Raw genomic sequence first — 25,051 nt, forward strand, 5'->3', positions numbered from 1 at the left:
GTAATCAGCGTTAATATGTCTATTGATTTAATGTATACACTTTAATTTAATTGTCTGAAAAGTTTGCATACATTGGGTGTAATCAAAGTCTACGAGTAAAAGAACCATCTGTTTTACCATAAATAACAAACAAACAGTTCATCCACATACCTTCCTAGTCACCTCTCATATTAGAGAACGTAGACATCCATTAGCCATCGTGCCATCTTTTCTTAAATAAAAGATTTTCCATTATCATCTTAAAGTATACATTTTGATCTGGATATGGGCTTTAATCATGAAGTCACTTGCTGATGTCACAAGTAACAAAGCGGTCTGCTGTACCAGATTATGACGACCATGTAAAGTGGACACAAGAAAATTTGTTTTTGTTCAAATTATAAGTATTCCCATTAAGTCATCAAATATTCCCATTAAGTCTTCTGCTGATCTCACAAGTAACAAACCGGTCTACTGTGCCAGATTAATAAGACAATCTAAAGTAGACACAAGAAAAATTGTTTCAATGATACAAAGGATTCTTTGTTACTGCTTTAAATCACAATTCTGATACATCTGCAAATTTTATTAATCAAATTTGGGGATGTGATCTATGTAACTTACTGCATAAACATTGTGTGCAACAGAGTCAAATTTTCTAAATTTTTATTTCATTTTCAATCATTTACATAACTTTTTGGTATATACATAATTGCTATACAATGAAAATGTTGCAGACTAATTACCATAAGCTTATTTTTAGTTAGGTTATGAGAAACTAGAGTTTGAAGTTTCCTAAAACCTTCAGAAATAAATGGAAAACGTCGATTCAACAAGTCAAATCGTTCAACACCGTTAACCAATGCACAAATAACAAATAATCTCGTGTCAAAGTTGAATCTGCACGTACACGACTGGAAGTGGAGACTCTGTCTTCAAAAGTTCAAATCCATGTCTAAATACTTCAAATATCATCATATCACTTAAGTCACCAAATCTGGCACTATCTTTTTATAAATGAATTGAGTACGCATCATTTTGTCAAAAATTTATGACCCATATACACATTATAGGTATCCAGTTACACTTATCCAAACATTAAACACAAAATTATTGATAAGTGGCCATACCATAGCATAAAATGTTTAGCTTCAGGTTAGGATTCCTATTAAATAACCATCCAAATAACCACAAAGAACTGAATGTGATTCCTTGGCTGATTTTTGATGATCTGATGCCCATTTTAATTTAAATAATCGACAATTATCGAGCTGGTGAGGCTACGCTGGTCCTTGTGCAAATAAGGCGTATAATCATTTTTTTCAGTATTCACATGTATGGTTGTAAAAGGCTAATAGGGGGTTAAATGGTCGGGAACTTGTAGGGTTAATATGTCAAATCATGAATTAATCATTTTGTCTTTCTATACATTCGAATAACATATTTCATAATTGTATGCGTAAATGTAGAAGTAACTACAAACATTAAATGAACAAGCATAAACTTCAACATGATAGTCTAGAAACATAACATAAATGTTCACTTATATTCAAATATTCCAAAGATATATTTAAAACCCAACCAACTACCTCGACCAACTAAACTAAATATTGACACATTGACCGGTATTGACCGATTAATTAGACGAATATGGACAACTTAATCTATTCTTAAAAAAGATTAGTCAGAATCAGGATTCTTACAATTATGATATATGCATAAAACTATTGGGATTTAGAGAAATTTGTTCCAGGATTCAGAGCTTCTTTTTCTAAAATTATTGGTGACGGGTCAGGAACTAAATTCTGGGATGAACCGTGGTTACTGGAGGTCCCTCTGAAACAACAATATTCGAGGCTATTCAAACTCGAATCGAATAAAAATGTCTCTGTTAACATGCGGGTTCTTTGGAGTAATAATGGCTGCGACATTAAATGGGACTGGCTAAGGCGTCTGAGGGGCAGAACAAACAACAATATTCGAGGCTATTCAAACTCGAATCGAATAAAAATGTCTCTGTTAACATGCGGGTTCTTTGGAGTAATAATGGCTGCGACATTAAATGGGACTGGCTAAGGCGTCTGAGGGGCAGAACAATTGACGAGGAAACTGAGCTAAAAAACATGATCTTAAACTACTCTAAATCAGCTATCCAAACAGATACTTGGCGATGGATATTAGCAGGTTCGGGTCAATTCACGACAAAGGAGCTGACCAAATTAATTGATGAAGATCTATTCTTTCGGGAAAATTCTCTTATACATGATGAAACATTGCGAAATCACTTGGCACCTCTAAAAGTCGAGGTATTTATATGGCGGCTAATTAGGGGTAGATTACCGGTCCGATTGGAACTTAATAAAAGGGCCATTGACCTTCACTCGGTATTATGCCCCTTATGTGATGACTATCCAGAATCTATAGATCATGTGTTTTTCTTTTGTAAAAGTTCTTATGATTTATGGGATCGAGTTTATAAGTGGTGGGGCTTCGGGGTTTGTCTAAATCTTAACACAAATGACGCATTTAGGGGTAAATCTAGTTCAGGGTTATCTATAGCTGAAGAGCAAGTATGGCAAGTAGTTGAATGGACGACCGCTTATTTTATTTGGAATAATCGCAATCGGAAGGTCTTCTCGAATCAAGACGGTGTTTGTGCGAATACACTTATGGAAATTCAGCTCAAAGCCTATGAGTGGGTTACGGGAAGATTAAGAAACAAGAAGATAGATTGGTTATGTTGGTTGACGGATCCAAAAGCTAGTATAATAGACACTTAGTTGCACGTGGTTTTATTTGTAATAGTACTAGTTGACTACTCTTCAACAAGTATTAAGTCTTGAGTCTTTCTGTTTGATGTTTCAGTCTGGAGGTTCTTTGTACCATTTTCAGTTTTAATGAAATTTTCTGCTTTTCGAAAAACATGATATATGCATAAAAAGTAAGAGCGATCCTCTAGTGGCTCCATCGACCAATCGTACCAACACAAAATCTCATAATTCAGGGTCAAAGGAACCTAAAAATGGGCATGTATTCACAAAACCTAAAGAAAGTGGATAAACAAGGTAGTATCTCAAGGTTCTACACACAAAATCATGTTTACCTTTGACATTACGGGTTAGCAATACATATTTTATATGTATCATAAACGAGACAACATCAAATGAAATTAAGTAGCCTAACCTGCACATTTAACTGAGAAATGCAATTCATGCACAGATGCACTAAAAAAAGTGAATACCTTGAAGAAAGTTTGATGGCAGATACGTAAATTTCTTGTGTGTGAAAGCGTATAGATTGTTATAGTGCATTTTTTTCAACTATCAAGCTATGTTTAAACTCTAATACAGCAAATTTTATTTGGATACTGTTGCTAAACATGCCACAAATGTATTCCTAAAAACAAGCCTGATTCATACAGGGATGATATATTCACAAAATTCTACACACATTTTGTAAGGCCTACTTACATCCTTTTTCTTATTTGGATGTTGTAACATTTTGTTCCGTGAGACTTCTAACATCAACGTCTTTTGTTTTATATTTATAATAATATAGTCATTACAGTTTGTAACAAAATCATTGGTTATGACTTATGAGGGATATACTACTATACCTTTTACGCCAATCAAAAATCTGCAATCACAACGTTACAGAAAGTTCCTGCTTCACCCAAATAAGTTTACAACACCATTAAAAAAAAGACTGCAATGTTGCGCACTAAACTATAATTTGAAATTCAGAACTGTTTCAGATTAGGAATCATTCACCCTTACATACTACATTACTGAAATAAAACAATTATTGCTCTAACGAAAACGTTCAAGTGATTCAAGACTTTCAACATACGTATCATAAACTAAGAAATCTTCGGGGCACCCTTCAACTTTTACACTTGTGTATCTTCTTTCGTCCATATTGTATATACAAATTTCATCCACATTACTATTGCCCACCAAAATATCCCGATTGCCGATTTTGGCATAAGACTCATAATGTGGCTCATTGTCCTTTTCAATGATACAAAGTTTAGTCCAAGACGTAGAAACCCCATACTCCTCCATCACCCACAATTCATTAACTAATTCACGACGGGGCAACCTAACACAAATAACGGCAGCTAATTTCTCACCTAGAGCAAATAGTTGTGACCACATTCTTCCAGCATTATTAACAGAATCGGGAAGCTCGATTATATTAAATTCTTCATCAGCTAAACTAAAGGCAGCAATAGTATTTCTTACGTGTCTGCGTTCTACTATAAAGTGAAGATTATTGTTAAAGAGTACCCCTGGATATGGACTACAATAATCATATAGTTGGTTAGGGGGCTTAGGAAAATTCCTAAATGAATTGTTACGTAAACTATACACACGTACGAAGTTGGTGTCAGTATCAGAATCTGCAACTCCCTCACAAGGAATGGAGATTACTTTATAATCATCCGTAGAAGAATCATAACCAAATCCATATGCATCATTATAACTTCCACCTGGAACTTTCAAGGTCTCATTTGTGGTTGGATTTACTAGATAGATGTTACGAGATTTATCATTGGCTAAAACAAGCCCGTTGCAAGACCCTAGTGTCCCAAAACATAGTTCCTGTATACTCAAGTGTTTGGCAGTTACGGTTGTTTGGGTGTTGAGTGGCTTTATATCAAGAGAGTAGAGGGACCAATCACCAAAATTCGGAACTAAAATTAGGTGGGTGGGGTCAGGATTGAGATTGTTTTTGTTCAACTTTTGAATATGGTTTTTGATAAAACTGGGACTGGAAATTAAGGAGTACCATAGTTTTGAGACCGATTTGAAACGGCCTAAGGATTTAGGTGGCAGAAAAGGAAGAATTGCTTCAATTAGGTCCTGTGGAAGGTGGTTTAGGGCAGACAATGGGTTATATGAGTCCGACATATTTGGGATCAAAGGGTTTATTAGGTCAGTTGAGCAAAGGGAGAAAGAATAAATATGTTGAAACGATACTAACTTCAATCAATTCAATACCGGGATAAGGCCGATGAAGATGTAGATGATGAGTGTTGTTCTTCGATGAATTGAATGAGGTTTTCAACTGTAACTGTCAATTTCTTTTTAATCTTACATTCTCTCTGTTACCGTCAATTTCTTTATAATCTTACAAATCTAACCCCTGGAGAAACTATTCCGTTTCTTCTAACCCCTCAAGTTTCACTTTCTTACCTTGTTAAAAGTTGCGTAAACTAAAAGATTATATCAAAGAGAAAAAAGAAAGTGCAACTCGTATCAAAAATAGAAAAAAACTCTCTCTCTCTCCCTAAGGCGATTTTGACGGGAAAGTTAGTTACAATTCCACCATTACAGATCCACCATTATTCATCAATTAACCTCCATTTCTTCCATTGATTCACCATTTCCTGCTTAAATCCATCCATTAGTGAGAGGCGAGCAGCTCTGTAGATTCAATTTTACATAATCCATCATTAAATCCATGAATTCCAATAAACCTAGAAAATCTACTCGAAAAGGCAAAATTCCTGGAAAATTTGAGGATTTTGTTCATGAAATCAAAAGGAAAGATAAAGATCTGAATCATAAGAGTGAATTAGCAAAACCTGGAGAATCAATTGAATCAAACAAGGCTCATGAGAAAGAAAGTGCTGAAGTCATTGAATCTATAAACCCTAATCCTGTACAACCTGCAAGTTCTTCAATCGAGAAGGTGGTGAATCATGTTACTGCAAGTGAGAATAGCACTCCTGAGATAACTGTGAATATCATTAATGAGGTAAACTCTCATGCTGCAACTATTAATGATGATCAAAGCAATGGTATAACTGTTAAGCCTACATATGCTGGTATTGTAAATAAGGAGGATAATATTAATAAGAAGCTATCATACATACCTCCAGTGGCTGATGATAATGGAAAGGAATTTGTTGAATTTGATGAGCAATATGTTACAGAAAGTAGTAAAAAATGGAATCTAACTGCTTGTGGCTATACTATTGGCTGTAACATGTCATATAACGCATTGAGCTTTAACCTAAGGAAAATGTGGGTAAATTTGGGCTACAAGACATTATCATGGACAACAAAAGTATATGCTACTTCAAATTTAACAATGAGCAAGGGATGAATAAAGTGATTGAGTGTAGCCCATGGATGGTTGATGGGAAGCCTTTATTGGTTCAAAAATGGAACCCCGAATTGCATATTGAAAAGGTTGACCCTGTGAAAGTCTCAATTTGGGTAAAACTTAAAGAAGTGCCTCTTGAAGCTTGGAATACTCAAGGTTTAAGTGCCATTGCAAGTAGAGTTGGTATACCTTTATCAATGGACAACACAACTGCTCATATGTGTCATAAAGTAAGTGGCAGGGTTGGTTTTGCCAGGATTATGATAGAAGCAGAAGCTGAGAAAGGGTTTGTTGATAAGGTTAAAATAAAATACAAAGATAAAGAGAATAATGTGAAAGGAATCAAGGAAGTTAAGGTTGAGTATGAATGGAAACCAACTATTTGTGATCACTGCAAGGTGTTTGGGCATGAGTTTAAGGTGTGAAAACTTAGACCTAAAACTGAAGATGAAATTTTAAAGAATAAAAAGATGGTCAGTACAGATAATGGTGGTTATGAAAAAGTAAAAAAAAAAAAAGAGCAAGTAAATGGGAATGTGCAGTTCAGAAAAGCAGGGGTGCACATCCAATACAATAAGGGGTATGAGTACAGACCTAAGAAACTACCTAATGCAAATAGGTATGCTATTTTATCTCAAGAGGATGATGTTGTGGCAGATGCTGAGTTAATTAAGGTAGATTACTTTCTGCAGAGGAGACAGCAGCCAAACATTGATGAATCTAAAGATTGGACTAATGAAATGTTCAAGCATTTTATAGATCAATGGGAACAAATGGAAAAATACACTAATGAGGATCATGGTGAAGATGTATTAAATAATGGTATGGAAAATGTATTGGCAAATGAATTGAAGGGGATGGATGATGGCATTCTTTTTTAGGTTAATGATGAATAAGAAGGAGCTAAAGATTGCTACATGGAATATTAGAGGTATGTGCACTTTAGATAAGCAATCTGAAGTGAGGAATTTAATAAAGGATGAACAATTAAGTATTTGTGTTATTCTAGAAACACACTTGAAAAAGAATAATATTCAGAGAGTATGTCACAATATTTTCAATAATTGGAGATGGCAATCCAATATTAATTATAGTCCAAACAGCTGCAGAATATTTGTGGGATGAGATGACAATAGAGTTAATGTCATGCCTATTACCTACACTAAACAAGTCTTTTTTTGCTTGGTGGAAGTGATTGGTACCAAAGAAAGGATGTACTGTAGCTTTGTGTATGCATGTAATAAAGGGAAAGATAGATTGTCATTATGGAAGGATCTTGAACTGCAACAAAGAATTACTAATAAAGTCTCATGGTTCATTATGGGAGATTTTAATGTTACTAGAAGTTTAAGTGAACATTCTTCAGGCTGCTCTCAATTAACAGCAGATATGCAAGAATTTAATGAGTGTATTAACAAGATTGAGGTGGATGATATCAACAGTTTTGGATATCAGTTCACATGGACTAAGTCATTGAAGAATCCCAAGTGTGGCACACTGAAAAAACTTGATAGGATAATGATTAATGATGAAGTTATGAACTGCTTTCCTCAAGCTCATGGTATATTTTTACCCTATGTTGCATATGATCATAGCCCACCTATACTTATTATACCAAATAGTATAGTTTGTAAATCTAAGTCATTTAGGTTTATGAACTATATTACTGAGAAACCTGAATTTATGCAAGTGGTAGAGAATAGATGGGAAAAAAATATGGCTGGTTGTGCTATGTTTTGTCTACTTAAAAAGTTTAAAGGTCTTAAAGGAGAATTGAAGAAGTTAAATTGGAAAAATGGGGATACCTTTAGTAGAGTCAAAAATATTAAAGTAAAATTGAAGGATATTCAGATTGCACTTGATGCTGATCCTCATAATAATAGCATAAAGAAAAAAAGCAACAAAATGTCTCCAAGAATATGAGGAGGCTAAACAAGAAGAATTCATGATTCTGCAACAGAAAACAAAGATCAAATGGCTTAGTGAAGGGGACAAAAATACAAAGTACTTTCATAAAGTTTTGAAGGGCAGTAAACAAAAAGCTAGAGTTGAAAGTGTATGTAATGAAAGAGGAGATAAATTTTATGGTGATGATGTACCTGACCAATTTGTTAACCATTTTAAAAGTTTTCTAGGAAAAGTGGATAATGTGCAGCCTATGGATGATTTGGGTAACATATTTACTGTGAAGCTTAGTACTAGTGAAGCTAATGATATGGTCAAAGATGTTACCAATGAAGAAATAAAAGAGGCTCTTTTTGACATTGATGGTGATAAAGCAGCTGGTCCGGATGGTTTCACATCCTAGTTCTTCAAGAAAGCATGGTGTATAGTGGGAGATGATGTGTGTAAAGCTATAAAGGAATTTTTTGCTATGAGGGTGTTAATAGGGGGAGTTAATTCTACTTTAATATCTCTAATTCCCAAGCTTGAAACACCTGATAAAGTATCTGACTTCAGAACAATAGCCTGTTGCAATGTTATATACAAAACTATAAGCAAAATCCTAGTGAATAGAATGAAAGCTGGGCTGGAGAAGTTGGTTAATATAAATAAGAGTGCATTTATACCTGGCAGGGCTATACAGGACAATATATTGGTTACTCAGGAGCTTCTGAAGGGATATAATAGGTTACATGGTCCAAAAAGATGTGCACTCAAGATAGACCTGCAAAAAACATATGACACAGTAAGTTGGAGCTTTTTAGAATCAATCCTAAGTAAGTTTGGATTTCATGGGAAGATGATTCAATGGGTCATGAACTGTGTCACCACTACCAAATTCTCAGTCTGCATTAATAATGAAATAAAGGGTTATTTTAATGGAGGAAGAGGTTTAAGGCAGGGTGATCCCATTTCACCTTACCTTTTCACATTGGTCATGGAAATACTCAATCTAATCTTGGTAAATAAGATAAAGGATAACCCTGAGTTTAAATTTCATGTGGGATGTAAGAAGATGAGGCTAACACATGTATGCTTTGCTGATGATCTGCTGGTTTTCTGTCATAGTGATGTTAAATCAGTCAAGATTATTAAACAAGCTTTGGAAGAATTTAGTCATGTTTCTGGGCTCCTCCCCAATATAAACAAAAGGACAATGTTTTTTGGCAGTCTGCAAATCCCCCTACAATAAGAGATTCTTCAATTACTTCCTTTTAAAATAGGCAAATTGCCTGTAAAATATCTTGGTGTTCCTTTGTAACGACCCTGACTTTTCCATCTTTAATTAATAATGGTTATTATTAATACTTGTGATTTAATGAATGTATTTTAGTACATTTACTTGGCACCGTACTTGACTTTTAAATGCCCGAAACGTCTTTGTGACACGCGTACATTACACGAATAATATTTTTAGAATATTATTTACATTCATGATTGATTTTATTAATCATTTTAATTAACTAAGGTTATTAGTTAATTACTTGAGCTTTTATTGGATTAAATTGTTAATTACTTGAACTTGGGCTTTCATTAGTGTTAATGGACTTTAGAAGCCCACCCTACTTCTTTAATGGACTTATTAGCCCATTTTAATTATGCAAGCATTACTTTAGAATGAAGCTAGATTGATTAAGTTAAAGGAGAATCTAGTTACCATTTACTTGCACCATGTTCCCATGCAAACACCCCATAATAACCAACTTTTTAAGACATTACATGAAGTAACTTGTGGACCTTGCTCCTCCCCTTTTTTCCTTGCAAGCCAACGGCCAAAGAGGCCTTTAGAGTGTTTTTGATTCATTTTTTTTTTATTACTTCATTCACTAGTCTCCATTTTATTACACACACACAATACTTGTTTTCATTTTTCTCTCAAATTCTCTCCTTTCTTGTAAGTAACAAGAACTTCTTTTTCTCCCTTTTCTTTTGGCCAAAACCGAAACATGAACACCTCTCATCATCATTCTTTGTTGCTAATTTGTTACTTGTTCTTTGTTGTAGCTTACTTACTTGTTATTGTAGTTATTACTTACTAGTATTTAAGAATCAAACTCTTTAGTTTGTTCTTCTTTTTATCTTGTATTTACAAGAACACACAAGAACTAAACTTTCTAGTTTAGATTGTAAGTTCATGTGTTGTTAAAATCATACTTGTGTTCATGAAGTAAACTTAAAGTCTACTTCCTTAAAGATCAAATCTTTGGTTGAATCTTTAAAGTATGAACAACCCATGAATTTGTTTCTTGTTCATTTAGTTTACTACTTCATTTACTTGCACTTTAATTTCATGTTTGTTGGTTGTTATTGGTCAAATTTTACTAGTTAACTTTGATCTCATTAATCTTGAACTAAAATTAACTTTAAAAGTTCAAGAACATGTAAGTAAGTTTCTTTAATTATAACTTGGTACACTTATGCTAGATCTAGACTTTTGAGTCTTGAATCTTCAAGATCAAACTAAAGAACTATGTTCTACAACTCAAGATCTTGATTTCATGAGTTTACTTTCAAGTTTGTAACTTATTATTAGTTTTAAAATTCATGTATGTGTTAGATCTAAGACTTTGATGTAACTTTGGTTCATCAAAACACTTGCAACACTTAAGTGAGTTGTGCTTCATGTCTTAGACTTACACTTGGGTTATGATGGTCAAACCTTGGTGAAAATGATGCAAACACATCAACGAGTTGTACACTTGAAGCTATATGCATCAAGGATGAGAACCATGATAAGCATCGAGCACCAAGAACCACCGGAACCTACTGACCCTACTGTTTTACTGTTTCTGTGTCTGACCCGTACAACCTGTGAAAGGACCCGTTCATATACATTATAAACGATTCACAATAGTTGATTACATTGCGAGGTATTTGACCTCTATATGATACATTTTACAAACATTGCATTCGTTTTTAAAGGACAAACTTTCTTTACATCGAAAATTGACAGGCATGCATACCATTTCATAATATCCACTATCCAACTATAAATTGATTTAATAATAATCTTTGATGAACTCAATGACTCGAATGCAACGTTCTTCGAAATATGCTATGAAAGACTCCAAGTAATATCTTTAAAATGAGCAAATGCACAGCGGAAGATTTCTTTAACACCTGAGAATAAACATGCTTTAAAGTGTCAACCAAAAGGTTGGTGAGTTCATTAGTTTATCATAATCATTTATTTCCATCATTTTAATAGACCACAAGAATTTCATTTTCAGTTCTCATAAATATACGTCTCATGCATAGAGACAAAAATAATCATTCATATGGTGAACACCTGGTAACCGACATTAACTAGATACATATAAGAATATCCCATATCATTCCGGGATCCTCCTTCGGACATGATATAAATTTCGAAGTACTAAAGCATCCGGTACTTTGGATGGGGTTTGTTAGGCCCAATAGATCTATCTTTAGGATTCGCGTCAATTAGGGTGTCTGTTCCCTAATTCTTAGATTACCAGACTTTAATAAAAAGGGGCATATTCGATTTCGATAATTCAACCATAGAATGTAGTTTCAATTACTTGTGTCTATTTCGTCAAACATTTATAAAAGCGCATGTATTCTCAGTCCCAAAAATATAAAGGGTAAAAAGGCAAATGAAACTCACCATACTGTATTTCGTAGTAAAAATACATATAACGTCATTGAACAAGTGCAAGGTTGGCCTCGAATTCACGAACCTAAATTAATTATATATAATTATGTGTTGGTCAATATTTGTCTAACAAATTAGGTCAAGTCATAGTGTACCACAATCCTAATGCTCGAGACTAATATGCAAAAGTCAACAAAAGTAAATTTGACTCAAAATAATTTCCAAAAATCTATACATGATTAATATATAGTTTAAATATCGTCGTTTTATATTTTTAAATATTTTTAAAAGATTTATTAGAGTAAATAATATAATTTATTTATTAATAAATAAAATTTTTATATTAAATTTATATAATAAAATATACTTTTATATATATTAAGTAATAAAATTTATAGGGTTTATTTAATATCATAAAGATAATATGATAGGTATTATTAAAGTAAGTTATTACACGTAGTAAAATATGTTTGTATCACATATTTATTTGATAAAATAATATCTATAATGATAGTAAGTAAAAGTTGTATTATTTTGTAATAATAATTATTATTATAAAAATATCAATATTTATAATTACTAAGATGACATTATGATAAAACGATAATTCTAATTATGATAACTTTAATATTTACGACAATTTTTAATATTATCTTTAAAATAATAATTCTATTTAAAATAATAATAATAATGATATTTTATAGTAACAATGACATTTCTATTAAAATGATAATTTTTGTTAAAATGATAGTTTTAATACTAACGATACTTTTAATAATAATAGTAATGATAAAAATAATAAGAACGATAATTTTATCTAAATCAATATCTTATAATATTTTAATTTCATCATGATACTCTTACTCATTATTTTCTAATCGTTTCGTTTAATAGCTTTTAATTGTCTTTTATATCGTGTTCATAATAATGATAATAATAGTAATCAAAATAATTAGGTGTTACAAATATTTGTTTTAATTACACTAATATTAATAATGATAGTTACTATAACATTATTAACGATAATACTAATAATTATCTTAATGATAATATAGTAATAATAATAACAATAATAATAACCATTTTTAAATAATGATATATATATATATATATATATATATATATATATATATATATATATATTAATAATGATAATAATAATAATAATACTAATAATAATAATAATAATAATTGGATAATAATAATAATACTAATTATAACGTTAACGATAATAACGATAGTAATAATAAAAAAAATAACAATTTTTAATGATAAATCCCTTTTATTGATAAAGATAATAATAATGATAATAATAAGATAAAACTAGAACGACGATAAAAACGACGATAATAATAATCATTTTTAATAAAAATATCGAAAATTCAATTGATTATAACTTCTAATCCGTTCATCGAAACCATTCGATATCTAAAGGAAAAGTTCTTAATTTTTCGCTAGCTTTCTAAGGACATGCATATCTTATACCTTATCTCAACCGCAAGTGTAACTAATTCAATATTCAACCTAACCTGTCTAAGGGCAATATCAAAAGTACAAGCATGCATAATCCTAAATACTCGAGCACTAGTCAGGGATACACTATTAGTATGTAAAAGTTAAATTATGAGTACTCACGTATCAATATTGAGATTCAATATTGCAGGAAAGGTACGTAGACGCAACGGAAATGATAAACACTATATTGACCTCACGAGCATACCCATGAACCATACTCAATCACCTCCATAGCTATAACCCATAATTTCCTTAATCCTATCCTACAAACAATTTCGAAATCACTCGGACAGCACTCCGTCGTAATATTTTATGTATACTAATAATATCTTGAAATAATACGGAGTAAATATATATATGTAAATCGATTGAGAGAGTTTAGAGAAAAATATTTTCAAGTTTCTATGAAATAATGAAACCTATTGAATTCTATTTATAATAGATTTTTGAATTATTAAAGTGAATTATTAAAGTATGAATTATTAAGGTAAATTATTAAAGTATGAATTATTAAAGTGAATTATTAAAGTATGAATTATTAAAGTGAATTATTAAAGTATGAATTATTAAAGTGAATTATTAAAGTATGAATTATTAAAGTGAATTATTAAAGTTAAAGTAAAGTAAAAATAAAATAAAGATAAAGTTTAAGTATAGTAAAAGTATAAAACTATGTACGTATAATACGCGTATAAATATATATGATATTAATTTAAATCGTTATATATATTTAATAAAATAAAATATAAATATCGTTATCTTTATCATACTAGTTAAGTAATGAGTTGTCAAAAGTGGTTCTAGATATTTATAAAAGTTATATACGTTTTAATAATAAAGTTCTTTTTAAACTGAAAACGTTTTTTTTACGTTTGAAACTAAATAGATCAATCGAGTCTTTATGAGATTCAATCTTCCACTATCATTTGTCTAGTTCTCAATGATTGATAATTTGTTCTTATTTATAAATCACTTTACCATTTTCCGAATATTGTTAAAATGGAAAGATTTCTCAAATCAACGTGGGCCTTTCAACAGAGACTTGTAATCATAATTCAATATATCTGATAATTCAATCATTTGATCTTATCTTCTAATTCCATTGATAAACAATTTGAAACAGATACAATCATATAAAGTATTTAATCTAATATTTTGTTTACGTTTCAAGTTATAATATATATACACATATACATATATAATCATATTCGTTCAATGGTTCGTGAATCGTTGGAACTTGGTGAGGTTGAATGAATGTATGAACATAGTTTAAAATTCTTGCAATTTAACTTAACAAATATTGCTTATCGTGTCGGAAACATATAAAGATTAAAGTTTAAATTTGGTTGGAAATTTCCGGGTTGTCACAGTACCTACCCGTTAAAGAAATTTCGTCCTGAAATTTGAGTGGAAAGGTCGTGAATGATAATAAGTATATTTTCATGATGCATACGGGCTGAAAATTAGAGTTTTATCATCAGCGAATAATTTGGATAAACAATCCATTTATATGAAGAGTACGAATGAAGCTAACATAGAAGAGTGAAATGAGTAAGTGTAGATTCATCTTATCATTTGACGTAGATATGATTGATTCCCAGATTTCAAGGGATTTGAAGAAAATCTTCTTAATAAGATTTAACTCTCCGGTAATCAAGGGAATTAGGATCCGCTTTAAATGCGATCGTCCATTTTAATTGTTCTGTCGAAGATTTTCTTATAAATTCACCTCCTTCGTTTCCTTACAACTCACACCTTCTGTTGATGCATTTTATGCAAGTCCCTAGTCATCTACCCACGTCCATTGCAGGTACAACAGTTTACAGGCCACCATGATTGCTCGTTATTATCCTATCCGTGTTTGTATGTGGTTACAGGAACTGCAGGAACGAGATTTAGATGTTTGACTATGTTAGACTTAGTCAGACGTACGAGTGAAGCCTCACTAGTACGGCTGACAGGCTCATACGCACGGTTGATGCTGAGCTAAGTCACAATTACAACCTAAATGAGAAGACACGAGTGAGTGATCACCCGTACGGCTGATGAAGCCAACTCGTACGTGTGATGATAGAATTGTATGGGTGAGTCAACAGCAGGGGTATATAAAGTCTTATGTTCTTCATTTTAGGTTAAGCCTCTCATTTGTTACACACACTCAGATCTAGTGAGCTCTTCCGATTCTCTCTCAGTCCAAATCACCCAGGTGGTGAATAATAGCTCTAGGTGTTGATCTAATCACACTTGATTTAGTTGTGGTTTAACTAAATTAATCAAAAAAATGTAACCTATTCACTAGAGGGTTTGATTCACTTATTCCGCCATTGTGTGAGTTAAATCTGTTGATTTCTAAGTTCCTAGTCATGTTTCATCACCTTCTATTCTTTCCCCCTCAACTCATATTTTAAAGTATTCATCAATATGCTCCATTCAGTTCTGATTCTCGATATACTTCTAACTTTCATATCGGTCATTCTTCTTTTTCATCTACCGCTGGAAGAATCTATTTACTTCTACTATACTCTTGGGTTTATAGTGTTTCTAGTTCTCCCGTGTCTTTATATTGCTATATGCATCGATATATATGGTTTATAATTTCTGGTTTGTCGTTGGGATTTATATGTTCCCTTATATTTCAAAGTCTCTGCTTCTGTCTTCTATAATCATTATCATTCACAGTTAATGCTCTCTTTTATTTGCTGCAATTTATACCCCAATTTCTATTTCGGAGTTTTGTCCTTTCGTTTCTTCTTCTTGCGATTAAGCACCGCTTGTAATGGTCCAGAATTCACAGATATGAATTTCGGAATGAACATTGTTAATGTTCTAGGAAGGAAATTGTGATGGCACGATCTTGACTTGTCAAATTACTAGAATACCTTGGAAAAGGCCGAATCATCAAGTAATATTTTCTTGATATTTTAGAGGTTAAATAGAATACAAGAGTCGTATAACATGGCACATGATGATGTTATGATCTGTGAATCATCACGTTCCATTTAGAAACTCAGCATCACTTACTGTAATATAATCACATTGATCAAGTGTCATTATATTATACTAATTCATGCTTCAGTTCCCAACATTACTTCAAAATATTCTTATTTTAAACTTGAATGTTTCAGAATTTAGAAACTAAAATAGTTTCTTTTATGATATAATACAGATAGCGCGAAGAGGTAAATGATTTAAAATTAGAAAAATTAAGAAAATATCTTCAGAAATATGGAGGATATTTATAATGAAAGATATGATGATATTTTAGAATTTATAATATCAGAGGATGATGAAGAATATTGTCCGCAGGGGTTTAGAGTCAGGAGCAAGGTATTCGTTAATGACTTCACCAGGTACTGAATCATTTGGATCCTTTAAAGTCAGGTTCAGTCTTTGTAATTTGTCCACAGCCTCCTTCCTACTTTGCTCAATTCGTTTTCCAGTTCCAAAACTTCTCTTTTTCTGCGCTTTGCCAGCACATTTCATCATTATCATCCAGCTTTTACCGTTTAAAGTCGTTTATAGTTTTTGCTGCTTCATTAGCATTTTTTTTTTCCATTTTCGGAGAACCAATTCGTAGTTCGGAGTGTTTTTCAGAAACTTCACATTCAAATTAAGTCCAGAAGATAGACGTTATATATACACACTGTTGGCGTAGACATCCTGCGAGATTTCAAAATACTGATTGCTAATTCCTAATGATTCGTATGGCAATTCTCATTACAAGATGCGAATGAGTAAATGATGGGGTTTCAATGAATAATTATAATGACTTTTTGGAGAGGCTAAAGTCAAAGGGTAATGAAGTTTTTGGTACATCTGCTAATAATGTGGTGGAATGTAAAAGGTTCCCTGGTAACGATGGTGTATATCTCAAGGTTATAATAAGGTTAGTCTGACTGAAAAGTCGAAGTTGACTTGCTGGAGCTGTGACAAAACTGGCTACTTTGAATAGGGGTGACAAAGTTATTTTTGCTAATAAATGCCAAAGAATCTGACGCGGATACGTTGTTTAAACTTTTACTATGGTTTCAAGAGTTTTTCGGGTACATAACTGTGGGTAACATGTGGTTGGATCATCATCTCGATTGCTCATCATTCGAAGTGTCTTCAGAAATTTTCGAAGGGTTTGAACACAGATTGTAATCGTTAACATACATTTGATGTTCTAACACAGTTTTGAAGTCAAAATATAGCTTGTGAAAGATGTAAGGATCTAAGAGTGATGATTTTGGTCATATCTCAAGTTGAATTTTGAGATTTCAAAATCAGAATATGTAATTAAATTTTGAATGAGTATGGTTGTTTTGATTTCTATAAAAGAATGTATATTGTTGTGAAAGTAGGGAGTATAATGGATGATTTGCTGAATCAGATTCGAAGAATGTAACATATTAATTGTGAATTTATATATCTCTCGGGTATTGCCTACCCGTTAAAAAAAATTTCACAATTAATATTTTGTACAAAAGAATTTTATTACAGTCTTTATGAAAATATATATATGTATATTTTCTTCAGATGTAACATAGATTTAATGAGTTAATGTTAAATTAAACTCATTTGATTTACAGTTGAAACTAGAATTGAATAATCCCTAAAGGCTTTAAAAAGTACATAACTTTTACGCAGTATTTCTTTAATGACATTGAAATTATGAATCAATACTTCGTTATTTGTTGATGTATGATGTTTGGTTCGTGGAATTCTTGTGAATTTCGCAAAGTACGAATGATGTTATCTGAAAAGTTTCGGGTACATCGATGATGAAAGTGTAAAATCAAATATATACTTGATTTATTATGAATTGGAATTTGTTGAATTGTGACAGAGATTGTAGTTAACGCTGGTTAAGTTGCGGCCAAAGGACGTACATTATTGCATATTTGTAATATGAATTAACCGAGTAGTTAAGATTCACACACAATAGCTTAGCACGGAAAGATTTATTTCATATATATATATATATATATATATATATATATATATATATATATATATATATATATATATATATATATATATATATATATATATATATATATATATATATATAATATACATATAATTTCTTCAGAGGGAATGAGTTAATTCTTCATAACTCGTTGATACAATATACACGTTATTGATTCGTAATGATGTCCACAGTGATTCTTGAACTGACAGAGTTTGTGATGTTATCGGTGTTGTTGATTCGGATGTTGACTGTACTGGCGATGCTGGTAACGCTGACGGTACTGTTGATGCTGTTGGTAAAGCAAGTTTAGCTTGTTAATCATACACCATTTTTGTCAGGGTTTCTACTCTTCCTTCTATCATTTTGGTTCGTTTAACTGATTTATGGTTAGGCCTAGATTAGATAATCTCTAAGACTTTAGAAATTACATAATCGCCGCGGAATGATTCTCCAATGAAGTTATGAATTAATACTTCGTCAGTTATTGTTGTTGGTACTCCTTGGTATCTATGGTGCGTATGACTTTGATGCTCGTGGGATAGATTGTGAAGTTGAGGATTACGACGCGGTTGTGGTTGGAGGTGGTAATGGTACTGTTGGCGTTGATGATGGTGGTACTGGTTATGCTGCTGATGCTGCTACTGGTGTTTGTAATCTCTGCACCATATTCTCCAAAGCCACTACCCGAGCGCGAAGCTCGTTGACTTCTTCTATTACACCGGGGTGATTGTCGGTTTGGATGAGCGGATAAATAAAATCTAAAATTTGATGTAATATATAATCGTGACGAGATACTATGGAAATGAGCGAGAAAATGGTGTTTCGGACAGGTTCGCCGGTAAGTGCTTTAGGTTCTTCGTCAAGAGGGCAATGTGGTGGATGGAAGGGATCACCTTCTTCTTGTCTCCAATGATTGAGGAGGCTACGAACCCATCCCCAATTCATCCAGAATAAGTGATGACTGATTGGTTGATCTATTCCGGTCACACTGCTTTCGGAGCTTGAATGAGATTCCATTTCGGAATCTGAGTGACTTGAATTGATGACGAAATCCATTTCGTATGATTGGATAAAGAATTTTTTTTTTCCGATATGAAATGATTTTTGGCTAACGGATGGTATTCTAATTACATAGAATATATATATATATATATATATATATATATATATATATATATATATATATATATATATATATATATATATATATATATATATATATATATATATATCAAAAGATTTCGTAGATTACGGAGGACTTTGCGGGATATGTCAGGCAAAGTTTAAAGTAACAGATACGATAAGATATGATTTAGCAGATATGCTAAGATATGAATTTTTGTCTATACACTATTCTTGTAATCAATGCAGCAAGACGTGTCTTAGACTAAAAATGATAAGCAGGTAATTTCCTGAGGATGAGAAGTAGTTAATTTTCGACACAAAATGATAAGCAAAACTTTTGACATGCAGACACGGTCGAAGTCCAGACTCACTAATACATCCTATCGACTTATCAGTTAGACACACTAATGCAGACCTGGTTCGCTAAGACCACCGCTCTGATTCCAACTGAAAGGACCCGTTCATATACATTATAAACGATTCACAATAGTTGATTACATTGCGAGGTATTTGACCTCTATATGATACATTTTACAAACATTGCATTCGTTTTTAAAGGACAAACTTTCTTTACATCAAAAATTGACAGGCATGCATACCATTTCATAATATCCACTATCCAACTATAAATTGATTTAATAATAATCTTTGATGAACTCAATGACTCGAATGCAACGTTCTTCGAAATATGCTATGAAAGACTCCAAGTAATATCTTTAAAATGAGCAAATGCACAGCGGAAGATTTCTTTAACACCTGAGAATAAACATGCTTTAAAGTGTCAACCAAAAGGTTGGTGAGTTCATTAGTTTATCATAATCATTTATTTCCATCATTTTAATAGACCACAAGAATTTCATTTCCAGTTCTCATAAATATACGTCCCATGCATAGAGACAAAAATAATCATTCATATGGTGAACACCTGGTAACCGACATTAACTAGATACATATAAGAATATCCCCTATCATTCCGGGATCCTCCTTCGGACATGATATAAATTTCGAAGTACTAAAGCATCCGGTACTTTGGATGGGGTTTGTTAGGCCCAATAGATCTATCTTTAGGATTCGCGTCAATTAGGGTGTCTGTTCCCTAATTCTTAGATTACCAGACTTTAATAAAAAGGGGCATATTCGATTTCGATAATTCAACCATAGAATGTAGTTTCAATTACTTGTGTCTATTTCGTCAAACATTTATAAAAGCGCATGTATTTTCAGTCCCAAAAATATAAAGGGTAAAAAGGCAAATGAAACTCACCATACTGTATTTCGTAGTAAAAATACATATAACGTCATTGAACAAGTGCAAGGTTGGCCTCGAATTCACGAACCTAAATTAATTATATATAATTATGTGTTGGTCAATATTTGTCTAACAAATTAGGTCAAGTCATAGTGTACCACAATCCTAATGCTCGAGACTAATATGCAAAAGTCAACAAAAGTAAATTTGACTCAAAATAATTTCCAAAAATCTATACATGATTAATATATAGTTTAAATATCGTCGTTTTATATTTTTAAATATTTTTAAAAGATTTATTAGAGTAAATAATATAATTTATTTATTAATAAATAAAATTTTTATATTAAATTTATATAATAAAATATACTTTTATATATATTAAGTAATAAAATTTATAGGGTTTATTTAATATCATAAAGATAATATGATAGGTATTATTAAAGTAAGTTATTACACGTAGTAAAATATGTTTGTATCACATATTTATTTGATAAAATAATATCTATAATGATAGTAAGTAAAAGTTGTATTATTTTGTAATAATAATTATTATTATAAAAATATCAATATTTATAATTACTAAGATGACATTATAATAAAACGGTAATTCTAATTATGATAACTTTAATATCTACGACAATTTTTAATATTATCTTTAAAATAATAATTCTATTTAAAATAATAATAATAATGATATTTTATAGTAACAATGACATTTCTATTAAAATGATAATTTTTGTTAAAATGATAGTTTTAATACTAACGATACTTTTAATAATAATAGTAATAGTAATGATAAAAATAATAAGAACGATAATTTTATCTAAATCAATATCTTATAATATTTTAATTTCATCATGATACTCTTACTCATTATTTTCTAATCGTTTCGTTTAATAGCTTTTAATTGTCTTTTATATCGTGTTCATAATAATAATAATAATAGTAATCAAAATAATTAGGTGTTACAAATATTTGTTTTAATTACACTAATATTAATAATGATAGTTACTATAACATTATTAACGATAATACTAATAATTATCTTAATGATAATATAGTAATAATAATAACAATAATAATAACCATTTTTAAATAATGATATATATATTAATAATAATGATAATAATAATAATAATAATAATAATAATAATAATAATAATAATTGGATAATAATAATAATACTAATTATAACTTTAACGATAATAACGATAGTAATAATAAAAAAAATAACAATTTTTAATGATAAATCCCTTTTATTGATAAAGATAATAATAATGATAATAATAAGATAAAACTAGAACGACGATAAAAACGACGATAATAATAATAATCATTTTTAATAAAAATATCGAAAATTCAATTGATTATAACTTCTAATCCGTTCATCGAAACCATTCGATATCTAAAGGAAAAGTTCTTAATTTTTCGCTAGCTTTCTAAGGACATGCATATCTTATACCTTATCTCAACCGCAAGTGTAACTAATTCAATATTCAACCTAACCTGTCTAAGGGCAATATCAAAAGTACAAGCATGCATAATCCTAAATACTCGAGCACTAGTCAGGGATACACTATTAGTATGTAAAAGTTAAATTATGAGTACTCACGCATCAATATTGAGATTCAATATTGCAGGAAAGGTACGTAGACGCAACGGAAATGATAAACACTATATTGACCTCACGAGCATACCCATGAACCATACTCAATCACTTCCATAGCTATAACCCATAATTTCCTTAATCCTATCCTACTCGAAAAACAATTTTGAAATCACTCGGACAGCACTCCGTCGTAATATTTTATGTATACTAATAATATCTTGAAATAATACGGAGTAAATATATATATGTAAATCGATTGAGAGGGTTTAGAGAAAAATATTTTCAAGTTTCTATGAAATAATGAAACCTATTGAATTCTATTTATAATAGATTTTTGAATTATTAAAGTGAATTATTAAAGTATGAATTATTAAGGTGAATTATTAAAGTATGAATTATTAAAGTGAATTATTAAAGTATGAATTATTAAAGTGAATTATTAAAGTATGAATTATTAAAGTGAATTATTAAAGTATGAATTATTAAAGTGAATTATTAAAGTTAAAGTAAAGTAAAAATAAAATAAAGGTAAAGTTTAAGTATAGTAAAAGTATAAAACTATGTACGTATAATACGCGTATAAATATATATGATATTATATATTTAATAAAATAAAATATAAATATCGTTATCTTTATCATACTAGTTAAGTAATGAGTTGTCAAAAGTGGTTCTAGATATTTATTAAAGTTATATACGTTTTAATAATAAAGTTCTTTTTAAACTGAAAACGTTTTTTTTTTACGTTTGAAACTAAATAGATCAATCGAGTCTTTATGAGATTCAATCTTCCACTATCATTTGTCTAGTTCTCAATGATTGACAATTTGTTCTTATTTATAAATCACTTTACCATTTTTCGAATATTGTTAAAATGGAAAGATTTCTCAAATCAACGTGGGCCTTTGAACAGAGACTTGTAATCATAATTCAATATATCTGATAATTCAATCATTTGATCTTATCTTCTAATTCCATTGATAAACATTTTGAAACAGATACAATCATATAAAGTATTTAATCTAATATTTTGTTTACGTTTCAAGTTATAATATATATACACATATACATATATAATCATATTCGTTCAATGGTTCGTCAATCGTTGAAACTTGGTCGAGGTTGAATGAATGTATGAACATAGTTTAAAATTCTTGCAATTTAACTTAATAAATATTGCTTATCGTGTCGAAAACATATAAAGATTAAAGTTTAAATTTGGTTGGAAATTTCCGAGTTGTCACAACCTGGGCTACTGTAATTATGATTTTAAGATAGCTCTGTTCGAGTAGATAACTTTTCATATAGGACTCGTCTTAATCCGAGTTACGGTTTAGGATTTATGGCCCTCCGATCGTCACTATGTCCTTTTAACGTTGTGCAGAAATTTCTGACCTACTCGCACTTAGACCGTCGCCACGGTCAAACGAAGACGAGTTTGCTTCTGTAAATTTTACCACACTTAAAGGACTCATAGACAGAGCCATGGCCACTGGTCTCACCTTATTTCAGTAGGTGTAGAGGCCGTGGTGACTGACCGAACTCAGCCTTTGTTTTAAACTACTTTCATAAACGAAACCTACTTTACACCTTTTGTTTGATGATGAATGATGATGACCTTTAAGACCTTATTTACATACTTTTAAACCTATTCGGACGATTTACTGACTTAGTACTATTTGACGTAGGTTGAGGACCCGTTTGGACAACCTTCATTACTTGCTTACTTTTCGAGTCATACTTTACTGCTACTTTATCATTGTGAGTTATAGCATTCCCTTTTTACTTTAACTTATTTTGGGAACTGAGAATACATGAGGATTTTATGTTTTACATACTAGGCACGAGTACTTAAACTTATATATGTGTGGGTTATATAACGGCAGAAACATTCCCTTTAGCTCGGTAACGTTTAGTCATTGGTTTTTGAACCGGTGAATGCGAATCTTAGATATGGATCCATAGGGTTTGACATCCCCACTCGGGCTAGTCGTGCTAGCAGTCAATGAGTGTTTAATACTTCGTAAACATACGCACTTGCCAAGTGTACTTTCAGGGGGTGATATATTATTAAACGTTAAGTTAGTTACCGAGTGCCCACGGTTAAACATATACTTAAACATACGGATTTGGATTACTGTTTTGAAACGCTCTTTGTAGCACTGAAATCTCGTGGCCTACTTACATTACTGTTATACTTAAACTATAGCTCACCAACCTTTGTGTTGACGTTTTTAAGCATGTTTTTCTCAGGTGCTTAAGATTGCTTCCGCTGTTGTACTAGTCTTGCTGTAGACAACCCGCTGCTTTAGAGATGTCCCGCATGAATGTTTACTTTTGCATTCAAACCTTATTACAATTGAAACATGATTTGTAACGACCATTGGGGTCACGTACAATTACTAATTGCTTCTGTTCATTGAAGCATACTTTTGTTGTAAAACATTCGATGTTGGTTAAAACATCACTTTTGTTATGAATGCAAACTCTTTTTGAAGTCGCATATAGTACTTAACCTTGTAATGATCCTGTCGTTGATGGTCCGTACATGATGATTTAGTACGGGGCATCACATTTGGTATCAGAGCATTGGTTGTAGGGAATTAGGATGTATTAGTGAGTCTGGACCAACCCGAGTAGGATTCACTAATAGGACTAATCTACAACTTGCTAGTTAACTTGTTTCTGCCAAACTTGCTGCATGCTGCTGCTTACTTTTACTGCTATATGTTGTACACTGCTACATGTTTTCACTACTGCATGCTACTGTGTTATATTACTGCATGTTACTGCTTACTTCTACTGCTGTATGAACTTACTGCATGCTATTATCTACTTTTAACATGTTACTTCGGTATGATACTGTTACTATTGTCATGCTACGTACTGCTGTAAATGATCTAGGCTGCTGTAGTTGTTATGCCTGATTACGCTCTTGCTACA

The 25,051-nt window shown here is 31.4% G+C and overlaps 2 protein-coding genes across 2 annotated transcripts; one reads left to right on the forward strand and one right to left on the reverse strand.

Moving 5' to 3' along the window:
- Positions 1 to 1,913: 1,913 nt before the first annotated feature.
- On the forward strand, positions 1,914 to 2,759 carry LOC139889280 (uncharacterized). Its single transcript, XM_071872241.1, has one exon. The coding sequence runs from the start codon at positions 1,914 to 1,916 to the stop codon at positions 2,757 to 2,759; it is 846 nt and encodes a 281-aa protein (XP_071728342.1).
- A 1,029-nt stretch (positions 2,760 to 3,788) lies between these two features.
- On the reverse strand, positions 3,789 to 4,892 carry LOC139889281 (F-box protein CPR1-like). Its single transcript, XM_071872242.1, has one exon. It carries the CDS (start codon positions 4,890 to 4,892, stop codon positions 3,789 to 3,791), a length of 1,104 nt encoding a protein of 367 aa, XP_071728343.1.
- Positions 4,893 to 25,051: the final 20,159 nt, after the last annotated feature.

Source organism: Rutidosis leptorrhynchoides, chromosome 2, assembly GCF_046630445.1.
Source record: "Rutidosis leptorrhynchoides isolate AG116_Rl617_1_P2 chromosome 2, CSIRO_AGI_Rlap_v1, whole genome shotgun sequence".
Classification (NCBI taxonomy): Eukaryota; Viridiplantae; Streptophyta; class Magnoliopsida; order Asterales; family Asteraceae; genus Rutidosis; species Rutidosis leptorrhynchoides.